The sequence below is a fragment of the Jaculus jaculus genome, chromosome 15 (genome assembly GCF_020740685.1).
Source record: "Jaculus jaculus isolate mJacJac1 chromosome 15, mJacJac1.mat.Y.cur, whole genome shotgun sequence".
NCBI lineage: Eukaryota > Metazoa > Chordata > Mammalia > Rodentia > Dipodidae > Jaculus > Jaculus jaculus.
The window spans coordinates 15,595,255-15,618,168 of record NC_059116.1 but is presented as its reverse complement, the minus strand read 5'-3'; the positions used below and the strand labels follow the sequence as shown (position 1 = coordinate 15,618,168).

The 22,914-nt window shown below is 38.7% G+C and overlaps 1 protein-coding gene across 12 annotated transcripts in view; it reads left to right on the top strand.

The window, feature by feature from the left end:
* Window positions 1-22,914, top strand: part of Neto1 (neuropilin and tolloid like 1) — a 201,866-nt gene that overhangs the window by 77,263 nt on the left and 101,689 nt on the right. For 6 of the 12 annotated variants that reach the window (XM_045135136.1, XM_045135135.1, XM_004654815.2 and 3 more), the window contains exons 5-7: window positions 2,951-2,992; window positions 3,109-3,236; window positions 15,212-15,440. In XM_045135136.1, the coding sequence (XP_044991071.1) occupies window positions 2,951-2,992; window positions 3,109-3,236; window positions 15,212-15,440 (399 nt within the window). Of the gene's footprint in view, window positions 1-2,950; window positions 2,993-3,071; window positions 3,237-15,211; window positions 15,441-21,566; window positions 22,111-22,914 lie in introns of those variants that run through there. The other 6 variants (XR_006633677.1, XR_006633676.1, XM_045135140.1 and 3 more) reach the window with 5 other exon arrangements.

The following is a 22,914-nucleotide window of genomic DNA, read 5'->3' as shown; positions in this document are numbered from 1 at the left end:
TGGCATTTATCTCATCCGTGTCTGGCATGAGTTATAAAAATGACAAATGTTACCCTTCGAAGTTGAAAATAGAATGCTGCTTAATTTTCACAAAAAATTAATATATATGGCAAAACATGTACAGCTAAGACATTCTTATCCTAAAGGTGATGATTTGTAAAATAGTGCATTTAATTAAACAATAGAGTTAATAGAAAAAATATATAATGAATAAAGAAATAAATACTTCAGCTGTGAAAGCTTATTAATTATATAGTTGTTTTTTTTTTCTTAATTTTAGATGGTCCTGTGAATCACTTCAGTATGAAACAAGTGATCTTTCAGTGCGCTGTCCTCTCCATCCACTAGCTTGATTTTATGTTATGTTATGTTAGTTATATTTTATGTTGTATTGTGTTGGGTTGTGGTTGTTATGTCATGTCATGTTTGCTAGGTATTAGGATTCTGTAGATGAACAAAATTGACTGAATGGATCTGTTAGGTTCATTTGGAGAATATGGATTGCATAGCTGCCTGCAGGCTGGATAGTTAGAGAATCCAGTAGCTGCTCAGTCCATGAATGTGGAAGCCTCATTAGTCCCGATCTGGCACTAAAGGCCTGAAGAATTCCTGGACAGCCACAGCTTTCCAGTCTGCATTGGAAGGCTGGTGAAGCAGCGTTCTGATGTCCACAAAGCAGAGCAAGAACAGTGTAGCCGTAAATGTCAGCAAGTAGAATGGCAGCCAGTGAAGGGAAGGATCACCGCTTAGCAAGGAGTTCTCCCTCCCTCGATCCCTCTCAGTGCATCAATTCTTCCTTGAAATGCCATCAAAGACTCAGTGGAAGCATGCCCCTGACCAAGGTGACAATAGAACTTAAGCCATGTTATGTTATTCATTTGATTCTTAGTTAGCAACAGTATCTTAAAATATAGCCCTGGCCAGCCTACAACTATTGTAGACACTGCTGGCCTCAAACACAGTTGAGGCTCCAGCCTCTTCCACCAAAGGGCCAGAATTACAAACATTAGCTAGTGTGCCTGCCTCCTAAGGTGGATTTCAAAATAAGGAAAGTATGAGTGATCCTTCTCTATGCCATATAAAGCTTATTGGTGAAACAAATACAAGGAGTTTTTGATATTTTCTTAATTTATTTATTCGAGAGAGAGAGAGAGAATGAGTGCACTGCAAATGAACTCCAGATGCAAGTGCCACCTTGTGCATCTGGCTTATGTGGGTACTGGGGAATCAAGCCTCGAAACAGGGTCCTTAGGCTTCACAGGCAAGTGCTTAACCGCTAAGCCATCTCTCCATCTGTGTGTGTGTGTGTGTGTGTGTGTGTGTGTGTGTATGTGTTTTAATTGAAAGTATTTACAGGTATTTCTTTTGTCCCATAAAAGCACAAGAATGATTTTCAAAATTGTTTTGTAGAAAATAATTTCGTTCATGGTTAAAATGATGGATCTCTTAACTCAAACTGTGCAAGTATATCTTAGTAGTACCTATAATAAACTGAGTAAAATGGCTGATATAATCAGGGCATACCATGGTATATATGTTCATATCACTATTTTACTAAACAGAAAACAACATTCAATATAGATAACACAAGTCTTCATTTCTAAGAAGAGTGTATCTCTTTGCATGGGCACAGGATCAAGCACACTGAGATACATATGTGCATATTAGTTCACATAATCTTACCATCTACATCTGATTCCCTTTGGAATGAGGGGTAACTTTTCATATTGTAATTCAAGATCACTTTTGAGCAGTGACTTTAAAAGATACTTCCAACTCTGTAAAAAATACTTAATTTAGAGAATAACTGTTGCAGAAATAGCATACCATGATACACACAAACAGAGACAGACATAGATATAGATACATAGAGAGAGAGAGAGAGAGACTGATGCTTTTACCCACCCATAGGTAAAAGAAAATCCAGTTCAAAGAGACCAAGGCTGTAAGGGTATGCATTTATTGCTTCAAGGCATCAAAGATCCAGGGAAGTGCCCTTCCATAGTGCCTGGGTGGCATCCCAGAGGACCTGGGTTGTCCGTGCTTCATTCTTCTCTTCATCAGAGTCAGCCTGACTCGCGTTAGCACTAGCCAACACCAGAATTGTTTGTGATTTTAAAGCATCTGCGATAACATGATCACCAGACATTCCAGAAATGCTCCATGAGAAAAATGATCTCAGATGCCCTCTTCGGGCTCACCTTTATACTTTATGGTTAGCATGTCTGCCATAAAGCCAAATCTGGGATATGCGAAGGAGTCCATCACTTTTGGCTTTAAACTATAGAGCTCTTCTGAGTCTCATGATCAAGGACATTTCTCCAGAAACATGTAAACAAACAAGTATTAAGGTAAAGACTCCTGGGCCTGGGATTACAAAGAAGATAGGAAACAGTGGATATCATGTTTCAAAAGTAGAAAACTGAGCAATATGGTGAAATTTATCATTGTATGAAATGGAGATGTATGAAAACAGCTTAGTTCATTCAAGAAAGGGGAGAAGCCCTAGATCTTCCACTGTAATGTTGTGCTTCTAAAACCTGCAGTGAAAACTATTCCAATAATTTCTCAGCATCTTTTGAACCAGACAAAAAAGAATTATATCTGGAAAATATAGAACTGACTATTATGAATGGCCTATGGGTACAATGTATAAAAACATCCACTTCCTATCTGTGGACTTAGGGATAAGTATACCCCACTGTGTTTATAGAGTAGATACAGGAATAACATTAGAATGTCAACCTCTTTTTATAGTGACAATAGGCTAATAGTAGTTTTCTGTAAGATGAATTTAACATTTCAGTCTGAATATTGTCACATACCTTTGACTTTACATTTTTTTTCTCCTAATGTGTTTTAGGCTGCTTCCAGGATAAAGCACACAGCATCATTATAATAAACATATGTAGACTAGAACTAATTAATTGTCTTTTTCTCAATTTTTAAGATCCTGACTTTAAGGACCTTGGCGTTTTGAAACCATTACCAGGTTGGTAAAATAGAAATTTAATAATGTTCAGAGGCCTTTGTTTTCTATGATGAAATATACTTCGGGTTTATTGTTCAAGCTCTATCTTTGTGTGTGTTTGGCATCTTTTCCTTTAGCGTGTGAGTTTGAGATGGGCGGCTCTGAAGGCATTGTAGAGTCCATACAGATTCTGAAGGAAGGAAAAGCTACTGCCAGCGAGGCCGTGGATTGCAAGTGGTACATCCGAGCCCCGCCGCGTTCCAAGGTCAGTCCGCAGTGAAGTGCAGACGCCCGTGAACAATGGGGTTGAGCAGCATATAGTGTTCACCTGGCCCTGAAGAAGCTGGAGATTAGAAATGCTTGACATGTGTCAGAGTGTTAGCATAGGCTACCATTTTGTTGTGATTTGGAATGAGATGTATTTTCCTTCCTGTCTCATTTAATTGTACTACAAATTGAAATATGGCAAGTTGGCTGAAGAGATCATTTGAGACCCTAATGCAAGTCTACCTCTCTGGTTCATGAATCAACCTGTTAGGCGAGCACCTTGGTTAGGAGTAAAATTACAGTTCTGTCCATCTTGGGAATATCTGCAGTTTGTTTTCAATGAAAAGTCATATCTATGAAAGAAATGACCAGGGCTTACTGAATCATTTATCTTTCGCATATAAAATATAGGTGTGACAAATCTCAGTAGTGATTAAGAGCTAAGAAAGCTTGTACCCCTTTGAAGGGGACAAGCCTATAACTGCCTACTAAGCTCATTTGACCATCATGTGACTACCATGACCAATGATTAATTGACTTAGTGACTGTAAAACTTCAAGCACTGTGAAAGAGTAATGAAAGCAATGAATGCCTGCACTACCAAGTGAGTTATAGCTGAGCCCGCACACACACCTTAGAGAGACACTTTCTCAAAATAAATTAATAAATAAATAAAAGAGAAGGTTAACCATACTGATCAATGATAGAGCACTTGCTTAACATGTGCAAGGTTCAACATTTAATAACAAATATACATTTTTTTGAAAAACTAAAAAGCTATTTGACATTTGTAACAGAAAACCATAGGCACCTGTTTTGATGATCACCGGGCTTAAATTAGCTCATAGAGTATGTGTGGCACATGTAGGTGCTTGCTATATTTCTTTACTTGTAAGAAGGAAAAACTTACTTTAAAAGGCTACTCATATCAAAGGAAAAGGGTGCCCAGTACCTTGATGCCTTAAGCAACGTGTTGTGGAAACAGTGTTAAAGAGCAGTGTAAACACACGACTCTTTCTCTCAGCTGGTTAATATGCTGTCTTTTGTGAAAGCCCAGAACAACAATGCCCAGGGTACCTGTCTGTCACTGAGTCTGGCAGCCCATGACCTACAGGGCACGCTGCCTACTGAGCTCAAGAAAGGTGGCTCTATTGTGACAGACTTCCTGTGTTCAATTAAAGGTGAGAGGACAGGGAGCTGCTCTGAATGCTGCAGAGAAAAGTGGGAAGGGGGATAACTCCCTATGTGGGCTTCCTGTTTATGGAGATCATAGCAGTTTATGAGAGGAAACTATCAACGCACAAGTTTAAACTGGAAATGGCTTGCTGTGAACATTTGAATGATACACGTCCTGACGAAGCACACAGCGCAGTGAAGATGATAAATAGCTTGCTTGCTTCTCCGGATTGATATAAATTACACATTGCTTCTTGGCACGTGATAAGCACTGTCCATGCAAAGCACAGCTCTCACGTCAAAGGGAGTAAGAGATAGTTTATTTCGGAGGCAAATATGAGTGACTGTGGTTGGGGAACATAGGATCTAAGTTACCCTAAGTTTTATGGTCCAATGTGTTAACAATTTCATGAAGATTTTATGGTTACCAAAAAAGAAAAAAAAAAAAAGTCATCAATAGAGGCACTTTTCAAATACACTGGAGGAAACACCAGGTAGGCGGGTTACAGTAAGGCAGGGAAGGCTCTGCTGTAAGGTTCAGATGTTATCTGATGACATTCTTAGCCTTTGGGATGATGGAAGCTGATGATCTGCTAGTACATTCCAAAAAGGTTGCATTTGATCACCAAATAGCCACAAGGATGGATGTTAGGTGGAACACAGAGGGGGCCAATAAGTGGCTATTAAAGGACTAAAGGTTAACCTGAGATAATTTGGCTCTGATCCTGCAACTTTCCATCTCTCTACAATCACAGAAGTTCGATGAATCCATTCGGCCTTGTATGAAGAGGTGCAACTGCTTTATCAGAATTGCAGTTTACAGAAAATAACGTAATATTTGATATTTTCTTTATTAATGGAGATGGTCCCCTCTAACTAGAAATATGATTAGTCCATAATTTTTAGGCTATGGAAAATCTGAGCAAAATGAATGCTGGAATTTGCTTACTGAAGGGATCATTTAAGTAGTCAGGATAGCAAGGTAATCTCTGAATTGACCATGTGGTAAGGAAACATACTTACTTCTGTGAGCAAACATTGGACACATTTAGACATGAGAGCAGTGGCGAGGGAAGGGCATCAGCATGTCCAGTCATGGGTCTGGTCCAGAAAAGATCCACCAACATGGAATGACAGGAAACCAAACCATACTAATGACTGGCACCTGAATGCCAGGCTAGACCTTAGGTATCTGTAGACCATCCAGCTCAAGAAAAGTGTCTGTCACTCCATTAACTCATGGAAAATATAAACTGATCTTTCTCTAGAGGAAAGACATAGGAGCATTCTTCAAACATTTGAAGGGCTGTCGACAAAGAGGATAATATTTAATCTGCACATATGGGAGGGCTGTAGCATATTTTAATTTTTAAGATAGAGATATGTAACATTTAATTCAATATTCTGCACTGAGGATTTTTGTTTTAATAATGAAGATCAAATGAGATTCCCAGAGAGGAATGCAAGCAGAACTTGGCAGGGATTTTGTATAATAATTAAAAATCCAGTAATTTTTTGGCAGAGATCATATTATGAAGTCCTCTTAAATCCAAAATCTCATGAATCTATGATAAGGGACTTGCTGAAATATTTGGCTAATTAGTAATGTGGCTGGAGCAAGAGCGATAGCTTCTATATGAGGCCAGTTTAACATCACAAAAACTCTATATTTGGGGAAATGATCAAGTTTGTTGGAACATGATATGAAACATGAGTCAAAAAATTAATAAAATGCCACAAGGAAGGTAATTAATATTTTTTGTAGAATGAAACTCTAACATTTGTTTTCTGAATATAATTTTAATATCTCAAATATAATTTTAATTTTTTTACCTATTTCAAAAATATTGAGAGTCAATTTAGGAACCACATCAACATAACAGTTGGTAGAAGGACATTCAGCTTACATTTTGAACATGTCAAGGTAGCATACCTCTGATTATATGAAACCACCTGGCAAAGGGTGTTTGGGGATTCCAGTGAAACTAGCATACCTTTGACCTTGGTTGAAGTGAGGTGTGTTAGTTTAGCCTGATGTGATCATACAGCCGTTTAAAACAGAATTTTCTTTAGTTGTGGGCAAAAAGGAGAGTCAGAGAACCAGAGGACCCAAGAACCTTTCTGAGTATGAAGGTTTGCTGGCACCTGATTAAAAGCCATCAGGGGGCTGGAGAGATGATTTAGTGGTGAAGGCACTTGCCTGTGAAGCCTATGAACCCAGGTTCAATTCCCCAGTACCCAAGTAAGCCAGATGCATATGCTGGCATATGAGTCTCGTGTTAATTTGCACTGGTTAGAGGCCCTGGAACACCCATTCTGTCTCTTTCCTCCTTCCATAATAAATAATAAAATAAAATAAAATAAAAGCTATCAGGAAAATAGAGGTGTTTGTCTTAGAACTTCCAGACCTTACTTTTCCAGTGTCGGAAATGAGTGCTTCCAGTCTGTGGACAACAAGTGGGTCATATTTATAGCTGACACATCTGAGATTGTTTCTTATGGGTCTAAAGGAAAATAATATAATAAACTAAAGGTAATAACTAGAACTGAGTACAAGTAAAAAGATATCAGTGGTTCTTAGGATTAAGACAGCTTTTATTATCTTTAAACATGAAAATACAATTAAATAAGCCCAGTGAGAATTCTAACTAAGTACCTAACAATCAGCGAAAATGTCATGGTTCAACCTTTTAAAAATTAAAGGTCATTTGCATAATGTGAGTTTTACAGGAGTAAATGGCTAAGGAAAGTCTTAAATAATTGCTTTAGTATCTATTTTGCACAAAATCATGATTTCAGGGGGGAATCATTGTGAGCACTAGGTATTAAATTTTGTATGTAAAAGCATCACTTAGTAAATTTAACTCAGTGTAGTTGTTTTGCATATAAACAAGGAGACTGTCTTCCATGTTAAAGTGGTTTGAACAACAGATACTACAAAAAAATGGTTTCTATGATCAGCAGTTTCCCATGTCTTTTTCAATAAATCATTTTGTCAGCTCCAGCTCTTTCTGACTGATTAAAAAGAAGAATGCATCAACATGATGCACTGAGAAGAGATTCCAATCTGTCTCTTTCTCTTGTTATATATTATTCTGTTTATCATCTTCTTTGCTTTAGTGGAGGGCTAAAGAGCTTCTTCCTTCTTTTCTTCCTAACATTCTTTTTTTTTATACTTTCTTCTTCTTTTCTCTCTTTGTCAGTTAATTTCTTTTACTTAGCATTACTGTGGCACAGGATTTATGCTGATGAGATACTCATTCTAATCATAGCATGAGGAAGACTTTTATGCATAGCAGGCTGGAGCTGATGACAGAAAATTTGGTCACTTTTTATGGGGTAGAATTCAACTTTTGCCCTTGCAGCTTGGCTTTAGTGAACTGAGTGATTTGCTAGTGTGCTTCTTGTAAGATATAAAACTAGGAATTTAAAAAGTCACAGTTCCTTTAGAAGATATGGGTTTACATCCTCCAAAAAAATCTGACAGTAATGCTTTTTTTAAAAAAAAATATTTTATTTATTTATTTTAGTGAGAGAAAGAGGGAGAGAGAGAAAGAGGGAGAGAAAAAGAAGGAGAGAGAGAGAGACAGAGAAAGAAAGGAGAGAGAGACAGAGAGAGAGAATGGGTGCCCCAAGGCCTCCAGCCATTGCACAGGAACTCCAGATGCATGTTCCCCCTTGTGCATCTGTCAAACATGGGTCTTGGAGAATCAAACCTGGATCCTTTTGGCTTTGCAGGCAAATACCTTAACCTCTAAGCCATCTCTACAGCCCAACAATAATGCTTTTGATATGCAGAGGGAACTTAGATGACAGACCCTAACTGTCATGAGCTAGCCAGTCACCTCTTGGAGATCATAGACATGCTTCAGAAATATTCAGTGGAAGATGACAGACCAGATAGACAAACTGACTTTGTTGTTGTTGTTGTTTCAAGGTAGTGTCTCGCTGCACCCCTCGCTGGCCTGTAATTCATTATGTAGTCTCAGGGTGGCCTCAAACTGGAGGAGATTCTCCTGCCTCTGCCTCCCACCTGTTGGGATTAAAGGTGTGTGCCACCACGCCTAGTTTGCAAACTGACTTTCTAATGATCACATCACTTTAATATAAAATAGGACTGCTTTTTAAAGAAAGGCTACCTTTTTTTTTTTAACTTTCCATTTTTATTTATTTATCTGATGAAAGAGAGAGTATTGGGTGTACCAGGGCCTCTTGCAGCTGCCAAGGATCTCCAAGAACATGTGCCACTTTGTTCATCTGGCTTCACGTGGATACTAAGGAATCATGTCTGTGCTCTCAGGCTTTGTGAGTAGGTGCCTTTAACCATTGTTCCATCTCCCTTTCCCAAAATAAGCCTATTTTTAAAGGATTTTAAGATGGCTGGTTATGTTATGCAGATCCATTATTATCAATGAACTTCATGATAGTCAGTGTGTTTTCTACCAAGTCTCTTGACAATAATGGAAGTAGTTCCCTATGCTTGCTTATCCTGGTTTGATTTCTTTCTATACTTAATTTGGTTTCCTTTAAGATCATAACATTCTCTCAGGACAGTGAACATTTTTCCCAGAGTTTCTGTGATATTATAATGTTCAGTATTCTAGAGAGATTAATGGTAGTTGGGAGTCAGGAGATCTGAGTACATTGCCAACTCAGGGCTAAAATGTTTGGGTTATTTTGAAAAGTGACGTATTCTTAATGTTATTTTTCTTAATATTTAATTATGATAACACTAACTAATTGTTGTTTGGGGTAACTGCATAAAATATCAACAGTTTTAAGACCTAGTGTCAATATTTCATGTAAGCTCTCTATTCTGTATAACACATTACTATTTCTACAATGTTTCTATTTTCAGTGTAAGAAAATATAAATGAGAGCAAGAGAGATATCTCAGATAACGAAACACTTGCCCTATAAAAATGAGGGCCTAGGATTGATTCCTAGTTCCCATGTAATAATGCCAGGTGCAGTGTTGCACACAGTGTATCCCCCAGAGGGAGACAGGAGAATCTGTGGGTCTTATTAATCAGCTAGAATAGCCTCCCAGCCCATAAGATACCCTGTTCACAAAAGATGGAAAGTCCACTTGACAAATGACAACAAAAGTTGTCATCTGGGGCTGGAGAGATGGCTTAGCGGTTAAGCGCTTGCCTGTGAAGCCTAAGGACCCCGTTCAAGGCTCGGTTCCCCAGGTCCCACGTTAGCCAGATGCACAAGGGGGCGCACGCCTCTGGAGTTCGTTTGCAGAGGCTGGAAGCCCTGGCACGCCCATTCTCTCTCTCTCCCTCTATCTGTCTTTCTCTCTGTGTCTGTCGCTCTCAAATAAAAAAAAAAAAAAAAAATTTTTAAAAAAATGCTTTGCTAAGCAAGGTGGCAAGGCATTTAAAAAAAAAAGTTGTCATCTGACCTCCATACACATGTACACATGCACCTGGATACTCATATGTACCCACATACATATAAACATTCTTGCACACACACAGGCGCACGTGCACACACACACATGCTAACCATACAGACATGTAAAAAGAAAACCTCATGTACTAGTTGCGGTCACAATATTGTTCTCATTATTGGAACTGAATTGAGACCTTCATTCATTAAATATATTTCCTTTTGTGAGCATAGTATTTGGATTTTACAATGTTGCAAACTTATTGAGAAGTCGAATTATTTCTACTGCACTTCAAAAATGTGGAAAACATTGTGTCACTTAACCAAGTCAGGGTTGGTTTCATTGGTAAAATTGTATTTTCTGTTGAAATTTCATATTTTGAGAGTTGATAAGTTGTGATGTATCTCTTGCTTAGTAATTTTGGAGAGATGGCTTAGTGGTTAAGTGTGTGCCTATGAAGCCTACAGAGCCTACAGACCCCAGTTCCAGGCTTGATTCTCCAGGACCCACGTTAGCCAGATGCACAAGGTGGCACATGCATCTGAAGTTCGTTTGCAGTGGCTGGAGGCCCTGGTGTGCCCGTTCTCTCTCTCTCTCTCTCTCTCTCTCTCTCTCTTTCAAATAAATAAATAAAAATAAAATAATTAAAAAGTTTGTTATCATACAAGAATACCTAGATTTTGGTTGAATTGCTGTAGAATTGTCAGAATTTTGTCTTTTATTCAGGAGAAAGCAAAGTGATAGGATGAGAGGAAGATCATTGAAATCAAGCCAAGCCAGCCGTGATTGTGGCAGGAGACAGAATTTGGCTAGTCAACTAGGGTAACAGGACCCCGAAAAGTGAAGAAGTTTTTATATACCTTGGCTAAAAGCAGGGCATGTCACTAAGCTTACAGAAACCTGAATGTTACACCCTCCAGGAAAAATTTCCAGATTAAGTTTGCATGTTCTAGGCTTAACCCCCCTTCTCTTCACCCAGCTTAAGCTGTAAACTATAATCAAATCTTTCTGAATCTTATCCTCTGGTCCATGGATTAAATTCTTTAAATTCATTGGACCAAAATTCAGGAACACCCCAAAATTATCAGCACAATAGCACACAAGGATCCCCAAATTCCTATCTTAATGGCTCATACCTTTATTCCTAGCACTTGGGTGGCAGAGGTAGGAGGATCTCACTGAGTTCAAGGCCAGCCTAAGACTACATAGTGAATTCCAGGTCAGCCTGGACTAAAGCAGAAAAAGAAATGGAGTCAAAGATTTTAATCTTCTTTAAGTCACCCATACCAGCTTGTTTCTTAAGTAAGTTATTTTGTACTTTTTCAGTATCTAGTTAAAGTTATGTAAAAAAAAAAATTCCTCTCCTTTTTGAAAATAAATATTGTGACAGAAAAAAAAAGTGCAGTAGATGGTAAAAACTTAAAGGCAGCAGTTTTTAGATGTATTTCTTCTGAATAGAGACTATACAGGAAGTCTATGAATAATTTTGAGAACATAGTATTACATTGGTGTTGCAGTCAGGTTAGCATTGCTGGTAGAAATCATCCAACCAAGAGCAGCTTGTGGAGGAAATAAAAAAGAGGTTTACTTTGGTTTACAGGCTCAAGAGGGAAGCTCCATGATGCCAGGGGAAAAACAATGGCATGAGCAGAGGGTGGATATCACCCCTCCACCCCCGACCAACACAAGGTGGACAATAGTAACAGGAGAGTGTACCAAACATTGGCAACAGGAAACTGGCTATAACACCCATAAGCACATCTTCAACAATACACTGCCTCCAGGAGGCATTAATTCCCAAATCTTCATCAGTTGGGAACCTAGCATTCAGAACATCCAAGTTTATGGGGGACACTTGAATTAAACCACTACAGTTGGCAAGAGGATATTCCAAATGGGTGATAGAGTAATAGTTGAGCTTTTGGTGGAATAATCTAAAATAATCTTTTTTTTTTTTTTTTTTTTTGGATTTTCAAGGTAGGTTCTCACTCTAGCCCAGGCTGACCTGGAATTCACTATGGAGTCTCAGGGTGGCCTTGAATTTACGGCAGTCCTCCTACCTCTGCCTCCCAAGTGCTGGGATTAAAGGCGTGTGTGCCACCACACCCGGCTAAACAATAATCTTTACCTGAGGCAGTACAGGCTTTCTTAAGGTATGTGACTCACAGGTGGTGACAATGTCAACTAATTTAAAATCAGCATAACAGAAGTTTGAAATTTTAAGACAGCTTTCAACTGAAATGTTACAGATAATTTAGATGTGAAAACCCCTTATATGAGAAGCATTATACAACTAGTTTTCCACTACTAAATTTCATTCATTACCTCATAGTTTTCTGTTTTATTTTTCTTTCTCAAAATTAGTTCAAGGTATGCTTTCTTGGATGATTATATTTTATTTCCAGCTTCCTACAAGTGTATACAATATTGTACTTTTACATCTATACCATACTTTATTTAAAAAAGCTATTTCAAATAATTTGCAGTACATGAAAATCATTATTTTAGCACAATTAAGATAATAGCATATGAAAGTCTTGTGATATTTGATGAAAGCTGAAGAAATGAGGTCAATAAAGAAAATAGGACTTCCACATAGTTAATCATATGTCATTACATCCATGCCTAAATGTTGATAGAGTCCTTAATACATGGCAAACTTAGCTTAGGAGCTAGAATATGGAGCTATCGAAGTGTTACCCATCTTTTCAGGAGCAAGTAGTTCAGCACAAAGGAGATATCATAGTAGCTATGGATTAAAATATGTTCAAATTCATAATTAAGTAGAGAATAATTCAGTGAAGGTGGTGGAGTGGGAGAAGTGGGGATTTCTGCCCTGGGCATGCAGTAGTAATTAAAGTGAGCCCTGGACAGACCAGGATGGACTGCCACAGAAGATCGGGATGGGCTCTTTTATGCGAAAGTCGTACCTGTGTGCCAAGTATGGTGTTTGGAAATAAATGTGAGGTGATGGGCTTTAAGAGCATTATAGATTTAGGCTAAAAGCCTGTGATTATTGATTTGGTACTTTGACTGGTTGGGGGATATGAAATTAACTGCAGAAACTAAACTGTGGAAGCACCCTGGGCTAGTTATGAGACTGAATGTATTCTGTGACTGAAAAAATTCTGTCACTGAACATATTCTGTGTCAAAGACCGGGAAAGATAACTGTTTCATAGGTGAAATTAACATAGAACAGGGCCTAATTTGATCATGACATTGAGGACAAATGATGCATTTCTGTTAGTTGAGGTAGTCACATTTTAAATTTGGGCTAGGCATTAGGCATACCAGACATGGGAAAAAGTTGTTCCGTGAATTTCACAGTTGATTTATTTATCTATTATTTTATCTGTATGTATATATATGATTCACAATGCATGTGTGAAATGCTGAGGACAACCTCGGGGTGTTTGTGTTCTCTGTCCACCTTGCTTGAGACAAGGTCTCCTTTGTTTTCCCACGTGCACCAGTCTGTGGCTTGCTAGCTTCCCATTTCCCTTGGTTTTTCCTTCCACTGCCATCTGTGCAAAGGGGTTACAGATGTGTGCCACTCTGTGTCTGGCTTTATGTGGGTGCAGAGAATTAAATTCCGGAGTTAAGCTTGCAAGCAAGCACCTTTAACCACTGAACCCTTATAGTTTCTCAAATTAAAAAAAAAAAAAAGATGCATGTAGAAGAATATAAAATAGATTTATAAATAAAGGTATATATCTTCAGTTTATATGTATGCTAGATTAAAGGAACTATATTTAAGAAGAAATAGCCTATAGCTGTGCATGCTACAATAGTAAATAGAAGGAAAAAAAAAGAAAACATTTAGGTACTATTGTGTTAAAGGAGTCAATTTTAATCCAGAGTTATTCCAGATACCTCTCTTCTGGTGCTAAAGTGTTTTTGTTTTTTTCTTGATGTTTCTTTAAACAATTCCCATGGTTTCACATTATATTTTGGAGTCATGATCTAACTGATGCCGACTGTCAGCACTTCATTCCATTTTCCCTCCCATTATCTCCTCAATGCCTAGAATTGTGTTGGTAACCAGTGAGGAGGGCAGGCTCTGAACGCTGCTGAATGAATGGATGAATGAACAGACGCCTTCTTTACAGACTCAGTTCTAATTCAGTTGATTACTTGTGACTCCGAATTCATATTGGAACAGAGTCAGATAATGTCTGTCCCTTGATCAAGAACAGTGCGTTTGAAGCAGGGCAGCCTCGGGGAAGTTTTCTGTACTCCCAGAGGCTGAGGTCTCAAATGCCTGATGTCCGTTTTATGCCATGTACGCCTGTGTTGGCATATCTGACTTTAACAACTCCTGAGGCACACAGACTTGCTGTAAAGGTGTTTTTGATTTTCTTTATTATTTGTAAGAAGAGAAAGAGAGAGAATTGATAGTGGGCCTCTTGGCAGTACAAGCAAACTTCAGATGCATGTGCCATTCTGTGCATCTGGCTTTACCTGGGTAGTGGGGAATCTAACCCAGAACCAAGGCCTTTAGGCTTTGTAAGCCAGGGTTTTAACTGATGAACCATCTTCCCATCCCTTACAAAAATGGTTTTTGAAGTAGATTGACCAGGACTTTTCACTCACTGAGCGTAATTTAACTTTCATTTTTGTCTATCTAGCTCAGGGGCTTGGCTATAAGTATGGCACGAATGGTCATACACTACCTTGGCCTTATGTGATTATCACTATACTCCACCTCAGACATGGAATGGGGTGGTTATGCTTAATAATTTAAACAGCCTGAAACCAGAGGCTATTTTAGTATACTTTTTGCTTTTCTTTAATATTAATGCACATTCTTTCTTCGCATCTATGATCTTTTTTAAGTAAAAAATAGTCTATCTTTAACAAGAATGTGCAAGGGGTTCTTCAGACAGTTTCCTAACCAAGGTAAAACAGTACATAAGTTTTGCAAACTCATAATGGGTTACAAGTAAATTATTGGATGCCATCAAGATTGTTTGAAAAGAAATACTCAGCTCAGGGAAATACTGCATTTAAGTTAAAAAAAATAGAGAGCAGGGTGTGGTGGCACATGCCTTTAATTTCAGCACACAGAAGGCAGAGGTAGGAGGATGGCCCTGAGTTTGAGGCCACCCTGAGACTACATAGTGAATTCCAGGTCAGTCTGGGCTAGAGCAAGACTCTACCTCTTAAAACCAAAAAAAAAAAAAAAAAAAAAAGAACAGTAATAGCGTTTGAAAAACGATTAAACATAATTTTTTTCCTCTTGCTTGTACATCTTCCTGATATTCAAAAGGGGGAAATAATAGGATTGATTGCAATCTGGACTGTTTTGTGAGCCTTCTCAAGAGAAAGGAAGTTCTAGAACTTCCTACTTTACTTTTTTTTTTGAAGTGGGCAAATTGTTTCATCTTTCTTTCACAGATTTACTTAAGATTCTTGGACTACGAGATGCAGAATTCAAACGAATGCAAGAGGAACTTTGTGGCTGTGTACGACGGCAGCAGCTCGGTGGAGGATTTGAAAGCCAAGTTCTGCAGCACAGTAGCGAACGACGTGATGTTGCGCACAGGCCTCGGCGTGGTCCGCATGTGGGCGGACGAGGGCAGCAGGAACAGCCGATTCCAGATGCTTTTCACATCCTTTCAAGAACGTAAGGTTCCCTCACTTGATGTTGCCCTTCAAATGTGTCCCAGGATGAGGATGCAAGTCTTAGAAGCTGTTACTTTTTTTTTTTTTTCTTCCATGCAGCATGAGCCCAGCAGGGCACTCCCTAATAAGTCGTTAGCACCACTGAGGTTTCTGTTTCTTCATTTTGGTCCAGAGACAAGAGCACTTGTTTCAGCATGAGCACACCGCCTTGCTTAAGAGAGTGCACAGGACGCCGGCAGGAAAGGAACTTTGTCTTTGATTTAGCTAGAATGACGCATGTGGAACTGGCACAGCAACTGTAGATGAAGCTTGAGTTTAAATTGGAAAAAAAGAAAAAAAAAAAAAACTGTAGGGGGGTGGGAGGCGTGGTGGCGCACGCCTTTAATACCAGCACTTGGGAGGCAGAGGTAGGAGGATTGCTGTGAGTTCAAGGCCACCCTGAGACTCCATAGTGAATTCCAGGTCAGCCTGAGCTAGAGTGAGACCTTACCTCGAAAAAGAAAAAGAAAAAGAACTGCAGAAATATATGTGGTAGATTTTCTTTAATAACCTTGTCTTGCAGTCCAACTTAGTTCAAGTAGGTGTATGAACACAGAGTCACAATTGAAGTAGGGAAATAAAGAGAATTGCTTGGAAAACAGTGAATAAAAAAAAAAAAAATCAGAAACTAAAGTGGCATGAGGACTCATGGACAACGTTATTTGTAAAGTACATTGCACATTTCTACTAAATCTTGTAACACCCATGTGTACTGGACTGTTTCACTCCTATGTATGGCGAAGAGGAATTATATATAATTTTCCTTCAGAAGAATGGCTTATCTGATAGAGTGGTCTTAAAATCCGGAAGCATGACAAAAACCAATCTGCATTATCAAGGAAAAGACACTTTTACTTTGTCAGGTTATAACATCTTTAATATCATGTATGCTGTTACTCACTTCTAGTACTCAGCATGTTTTGCCCACTAGTCAAATGTCACACACATGGGTGGTCCAAAATGGAAGAGTTGGCTTTTATTCTCTAGGAAAGCTAACCTATCTAATAATTAAATGCAATCTGAACATAGTAGTACAGTTATTTAGCTTCTTAGGAACTCATTTATTTCCAGGAGTCAAATACTACATATCTGAAAATCAGTAATGAGATTGCTGCCTATTTTGTAAGTAAGAAAATAATCCACTTGGGCATAGAGGTGGCTACCACATTAGGTAATATTTTCATTGAATTTCCAAAAGTGTTTTATATTTTATTTACCAAAGATTGCTCTAATAACATGGTTCCAAGGAGCCTCGTCAGCACAGGAGGCAGTGTGTCAGTCTCATAATAATATGGCTCAATATATTTTCATACTTTAAAAAATATTTTTATTTATTTATATGAGAGAGGGACAGACTGAGACACAAAGAGAGTAAATATGGGCATGCCAGGGCCTCCAGCCACTGTGGTAAAACTCCAGATGCAAGCACCAATTTGTGCATCTGGTTATATGTGGGCACTAGCTAATCTATTTTGTACCATCAGACTCTGCAAACAAGCACTTTTAACTGCTGAGCCATCCCCCCAGCCCCTGTGTTACTGTTTATGATGTCACTGACCTTACCTTTAAGAATCATCTTACATTAAAAATGATTATATTTTGCCGGGCGTGGTGGCGCACGCCTATAATCCCATTGGGAGGCAGAAGTAGGAGGAACGCTGTGAGTTTGAGGCCACCCTGAGACTACATAGTGAATTCCAGGCCAGTCTGAGCTAGTATGAGATCCTACCTCAGAAAACAAAAGATTATATTTGAATTTAAATTTGAATTTTGGATGCAATTATAATTGGCCAATTGCAAAGAATTAGTTACATGTGTAAGATTAACTGATGGCTCAGTATGGGAAAAATAAAGAGCTTAGTGAATTGTGCATGTTCAGTTGAGTTACCTGCTTTCTTTATGGAGCCTTCTTGCTCGGAGTTTCACACCTGAGTCCATCCAGTGACAGGGATGGGAGCTTCACCACAGGGAGCCATAGTTCTGACTTCTTTGGAGCTCAGCTGCTTTTCTGCTCTCTCAGCTTTTGCATGCTGAATTGTCTGTCCTTGGTAGAAGAGAAGGCTCTTTCTGTTGTGAACAGAAAAGCCAGTAAAAAGATATTTAAAAACCGAATGTTTTAAGGTCTCGTGGAAATTAAAATAACTTGCTAAGTTAAAACAACAATTGGGTTGCTTAAGTTGGTAGCTTATAAGACCATGAAGTCTATGCTACAGAGTTATTTAATAATAAAATCACACAATAGCCTTTGGGTTTCAGGAGGAGTGGAGCTAAAGCTAAGATGAAGGAAAGGTTAAGGGTTGAGTGTGGAAGCTTCCTGTAATACTCCTACTCCACTGTAAGATGGAGACACCATAAAATAGCTTCTGACATCATTTGGTAATTAATTTATAGCCTATGACAAAATTTATCCTAAGGATGTGAATAACATTCTTAATAAGTTCACCATTAGTTGACCAAAAGGGAAACTATCTTGAGCCCATCTTAGGGGATGATATATTTCTAGGCGGTAACTCTCAAAACAAGCAAAACTTGAGTTAAGGCAGCTGCTGACCTCAGAGAAGAGGAAAGAGACTTTTGCCTGCCTGTGAGAGACAGTGGAGCTTAGTGTCTCTGGTCACCAGTGCTCAAGGAAATGAATATACTTGTTTTATGATGATAGAAATCACAGCAAAGTAGCGTGGCAAGCATCATCCATGGCAGCATAGGCTGCAGTCAGTTTACTGAGTACAATGTGGTAAGGATCAGCTATCTTCCTTTTGCTGATTCTAATAAAATGTGAGGAGGAGAAATAGATGAAAGAGACAACAATTAAACAAAGAACATGAAGACTGCATCATTTTGAAATCACAGCCTCTTTCATTGATAAAAGAAAAAAAATTAAAGTCATTAAAGTCAGAAATGACGACTGAATGTCTAGCACAGAAGAAAGCCTGAACTGGTGGCCTGTGCAAGTATGAATAATCCTTGGGAGTCATCCAAGGACACAGTATTGAGTTATAAGAATACCCTTTTCAGAGACATTAGGAGTGTCTTGACACTCTTCACATGAAAGTAGGGGCCTCCTACAGGATTTAAGGATCTGGCCCTTCCTCAGACATCTTGGCATGTGCCAAGAGAAAAGACCATCTCAAATTGATTTACACGAAGACTTCAGTTTACGTGAGCAAAACTCGCTGACTTTCAGGCAAAGCCTCCACATCCCTGAGAACCTTGTTTCTGCAGATAGGCCTTTTTACATGGACTAAAAGGGACACAAACAGAAACAAATAATGCTGAAATCCCAATATCATGAAGCAATCTGATAAGACGTTTCAGCCACATATATTACCTGTCCTGAGAAAAGGAGATATCAGAGCTTGAAAATTTAATGAAGAAAATATAGCACTAACCCTATTGGATTAAAAAACAATACTTTGACAGTGCTGCAGTTTCCTTCAACTTGCTGAACAAACATCTGACTAGAAGCAGCTTATGGGAAGGAAGGATTTATTCCAGGCTTATAAAATCCAGGGGAAACACCATTAACGCTGGAAGAAGTTGTCTCACTGCCAGAGATCCGTTCACAGCAGAAAAAGAAAAACCAACACTCACAAACCACAACAGCCAGAAAACACACTCAGTGCCCACACCCCTCGGAATACAACTTAGGGGCACACCCGCTGTCAGCCTGCTGGAGACTCAAGTTGTAAGCTTAGTGAAAAATATTCCAAGGCATGGGTGGACAAATATTTACATTCAAACCCCTGCTAATGTATTCACACATATCTCATTTCTCTCCTTTTGTGATCATTAATTTCTGTTGACAAATTTTCAAGATAATGAATCAAAAATGAGATAAGTAAGCATCATGGGTGGGTCTATAAAGACCGTTTCCAGAAAGCATTAACAAAGGGAGGAAGCCCTTGCCCCAGGATGGGGAGCCTTTCCAGTGGTAGCCTACGTATGAAGAGATTCTAGAAGAAAAGTAGTGCCTTCTGCCTGGCTTTCAGTGCCGCTTGCTCGTGCATCCATCCACCCAGTTGCTGTGTCCTTCAGAAACACCCGGCACCAGCTTGTTCAGCCCTCCAGTGTGGACTGAAGATCAGTGGCTGTCAAGTGATTCTTCAGATATTCAGTATCAAATTGAGACCGCTGAGGCACCCAGCCTTGTGGACTGAGAAGCTACTGGGTTCTCAGACCCTCTAGCCTGCATATAACTATTGTCATTCTACCCAGCCTGTACAGTGTAAGCTAATCTAATATATCTAATATAGAATCCAATAAATTCTTCAGTATATTGTATCAGTTTGTTTCTCTAGAGAATCATGATTAATACATCTTTTGAACTAGAATCTCAGGCCTAATCCTTTTTCTGTGTATGAGGAGTTTTGGGGACAGAGTACCAGTGCCTCTAGTCTCATAATCCCACACACGGAGAAGACTTTGAAGCCGGCCATAGCCCTCAGGGTGCCCAAGGAGGACAGGACACTTGGGAGCGACATTTACATCAGATTCAGATATAATTTATACAAGAAAGAGCTGGGAAAGTGACTGGCAAGTAAGAGGCCCCCGCTGCTCAAGCCACGGCAGGCTGAATTCAGTCTCTAGCACTCACGTAAAACCGGGCAGGACCGTGCATGCCTGAAACTTGGATGCGGAGATGGGTGAATACAGGATGATCACTGGGAATCCCTAGTTATCAGCCTGGGGAAAAAAAAAAAAAAAAAGGAAGTGGTGAACTCTGAGTTCAGAGAGATTGTTTCAGGGAACTATGGTGCAGGAACATTACAAGAGCCATCCAGTGTCTTCCTCTGACCTTTGCATGTGAGTATGCACATTTACACCCACACACACCCACACACACACACACAAGTAAAAAAAAAAAAAAGACATGAATTTTGAATTTGAGCTGATAAAGTTTTGGCAAATGTTTATACTGAGTCCATGTTTTAATAGATTGAGCCTCTTGGGAACCTTGAGAAAAGTGAATTCATTTTTTACCTGTGAGGGAGGAGAAGTAATGATGCAGAAACAACTATGACAAAACTTTTTTGTTTTGACCCCCAAATTTCTCTCCCATCTCCAACCTTGTATTCAGACTTTCTCTGGAGTACTGAAAGATCCTGGGAATGTGATGAGATCTCTCTCCACGATCATTTCACAACATATAGATGGATAAGAGGCACTGAATGTGCAGTTACGGTCACAAATCAATGGACTTTTTTTTTTTTTTTTTTGAGGTAGGGTCTCACTACAGCCCAGGCTGACCTGGAATTCACTATGGAGTCTCAGGGCGGCCTCGAACTCACGGTGATCCTCCTACCTCTGCCTCCCGAAGGCTGGGAATAAAGGCGTGCGCCACCTCGCCTGGCTTCAATGGACTTTTAAGAGGGCAACTTTCCAGGTATGCCTGGCCAAATCAGATGGTCTCATTTAAATGAAACGTTCTACAAGCCGGGAGTGGAAGAAAGCAGAAAGATCCTACTGTATGGCAGATACCCCTGTGTTGCGTGAAGAAGACAGAGGGGCCTGTGACAGGACGTGCAGATGGCCGCTGAGAACTGAGAACTGAGAGTGCCCTGCAGTTGTCAGACACCAGGAAAGCAGGGGCCTCCGTGCGACAACCTGGATAACCTTCAAAGAGGGTTCTACACGCTGGGGAGCCACCAACTCAGGCTGATTCCTCTACTGAAGCCTGGTCAGTGTCTACGGAAAGAATCTTACCACATCCTAGCTAGACTTCTGACATGCAAATGTGAGGCAGTCAATGCATATTGTATTAAGCTAATAAGTACATTAGTGAGTGTATCACTCAGTAATACAAAACTAGTACATACCCTTATTGAAATGATATGGGTGGGAGTTTGTAATGATCCAAGTGTCAAGTATAATATAATTCTTAAAACCACTAATATATTATTATTTCTGAGTTAAGTCATTTAGAATATGACATTGCATGCCTTTATCAGTATGGAATAAAAAAGAAAAGTCATCACTCCAACATCAACATGAACTTAAAGTGGAGCAGCCACTATTTGTTTCTTAGCCAATTCATGGTTAATTTTGTATTGTGTTTTCGCTTCTCTCACTCTTTCCTTCATTCCTTCAGTAAATCAACATCCAGGAACTGATGTCCAAGCCAAATAAGATAGCTGCTTCTCCCATGGTTCTGCCCTATTGAAGCCATCCAAGCCCAGTGCAAGAGGGACTTGATTCAGGAAGTGTTAATTTCTATCTTGTATGTCTGTTTTATGTTCTCCTCTGATTAGCTTCAGGAAATTGCTCAATGAAGCCTTGTATTATATAATGCTAACTCATTTTCTCCAGCATTTGTCTATATTAGTTTGTTTTTTCCCCATCTACCATTGATGGGTTATGATTTCAGAAATTACTTTTATCATGTACCTATGAAGAATACAGTATGGTCTCACACCTGCCTCTTGGTTATAAAGACCCAGTTTGTGATAATTCTTAACTTTGAAATAACGTAGTAAAATAGCCATATTAATTTAACAAACTAAACTTATGGAATCCTATAAAAACATACAGATCATAAATTAAATGCTAGTGTATAAATATTTATGTTCAGTAAAGCTCCACAAATAGACACAAATATGATAACACCAGTACTTGAAATTATTTCTTCTAACACATTGAACAAAGGGAAAATCAAATTTTTTATACTTAATTTTTTAGGGAAAATAATACATTTATAATTTTTTATTTAGGTTAGTGAATGACAAGCAAGTAAAGTCATAAATTTTATTTAATATTTTGCAACAATAATACTTGTTGTGGTACATTTTTCTCTACAAATATGTAAATTAATGATGAGTCCTAAGTAGGTACTGAGAGAAAAAGGCAATTACATTCCTTTTGTGATTCATGAGCTAAATTTTACATAGTGGAGAATCAATGTTACCAGTTCTGACATGGACTGAAGTGAAAATTATGTTTTTTAATATATATCTCATACTTTCTTATGATGAATTGGGGTGTTTTCCATAGATTAAAAACACGTTGTTTGTAGAAAATATTTGCTTGTGTGTGTCATATAGGGACATAAATACCAGATGACACAGATGTAAATATCAACAGTACACAAAACATGCTAGGGTATTACTGAATATGTGTCATATCTTGGCAGGTCTTACTAAAGTAGACATAAAACTGTAAGGATAAGAAAAATATCACTCTACTTAAACATATAATACTTGAAATGTTTATTGTTATAAAAAAAAGTAGCTGGAGAGAAAAATGGACTAGCAAATGGCAAGATAAAAAGTAGGCAACACGTAAATAGATTTTATTGTATCATAAATAGGAATCAAATAATGCAATAAGAAAATATGTTGGAAAAAGAGACAAATACACTGAGCAGCACATCATAAGAGGTAGATGTGGATAGTTGTGTAGCAAGTAAGCCTACATGGGGACACACACTCAAACACTAAGAT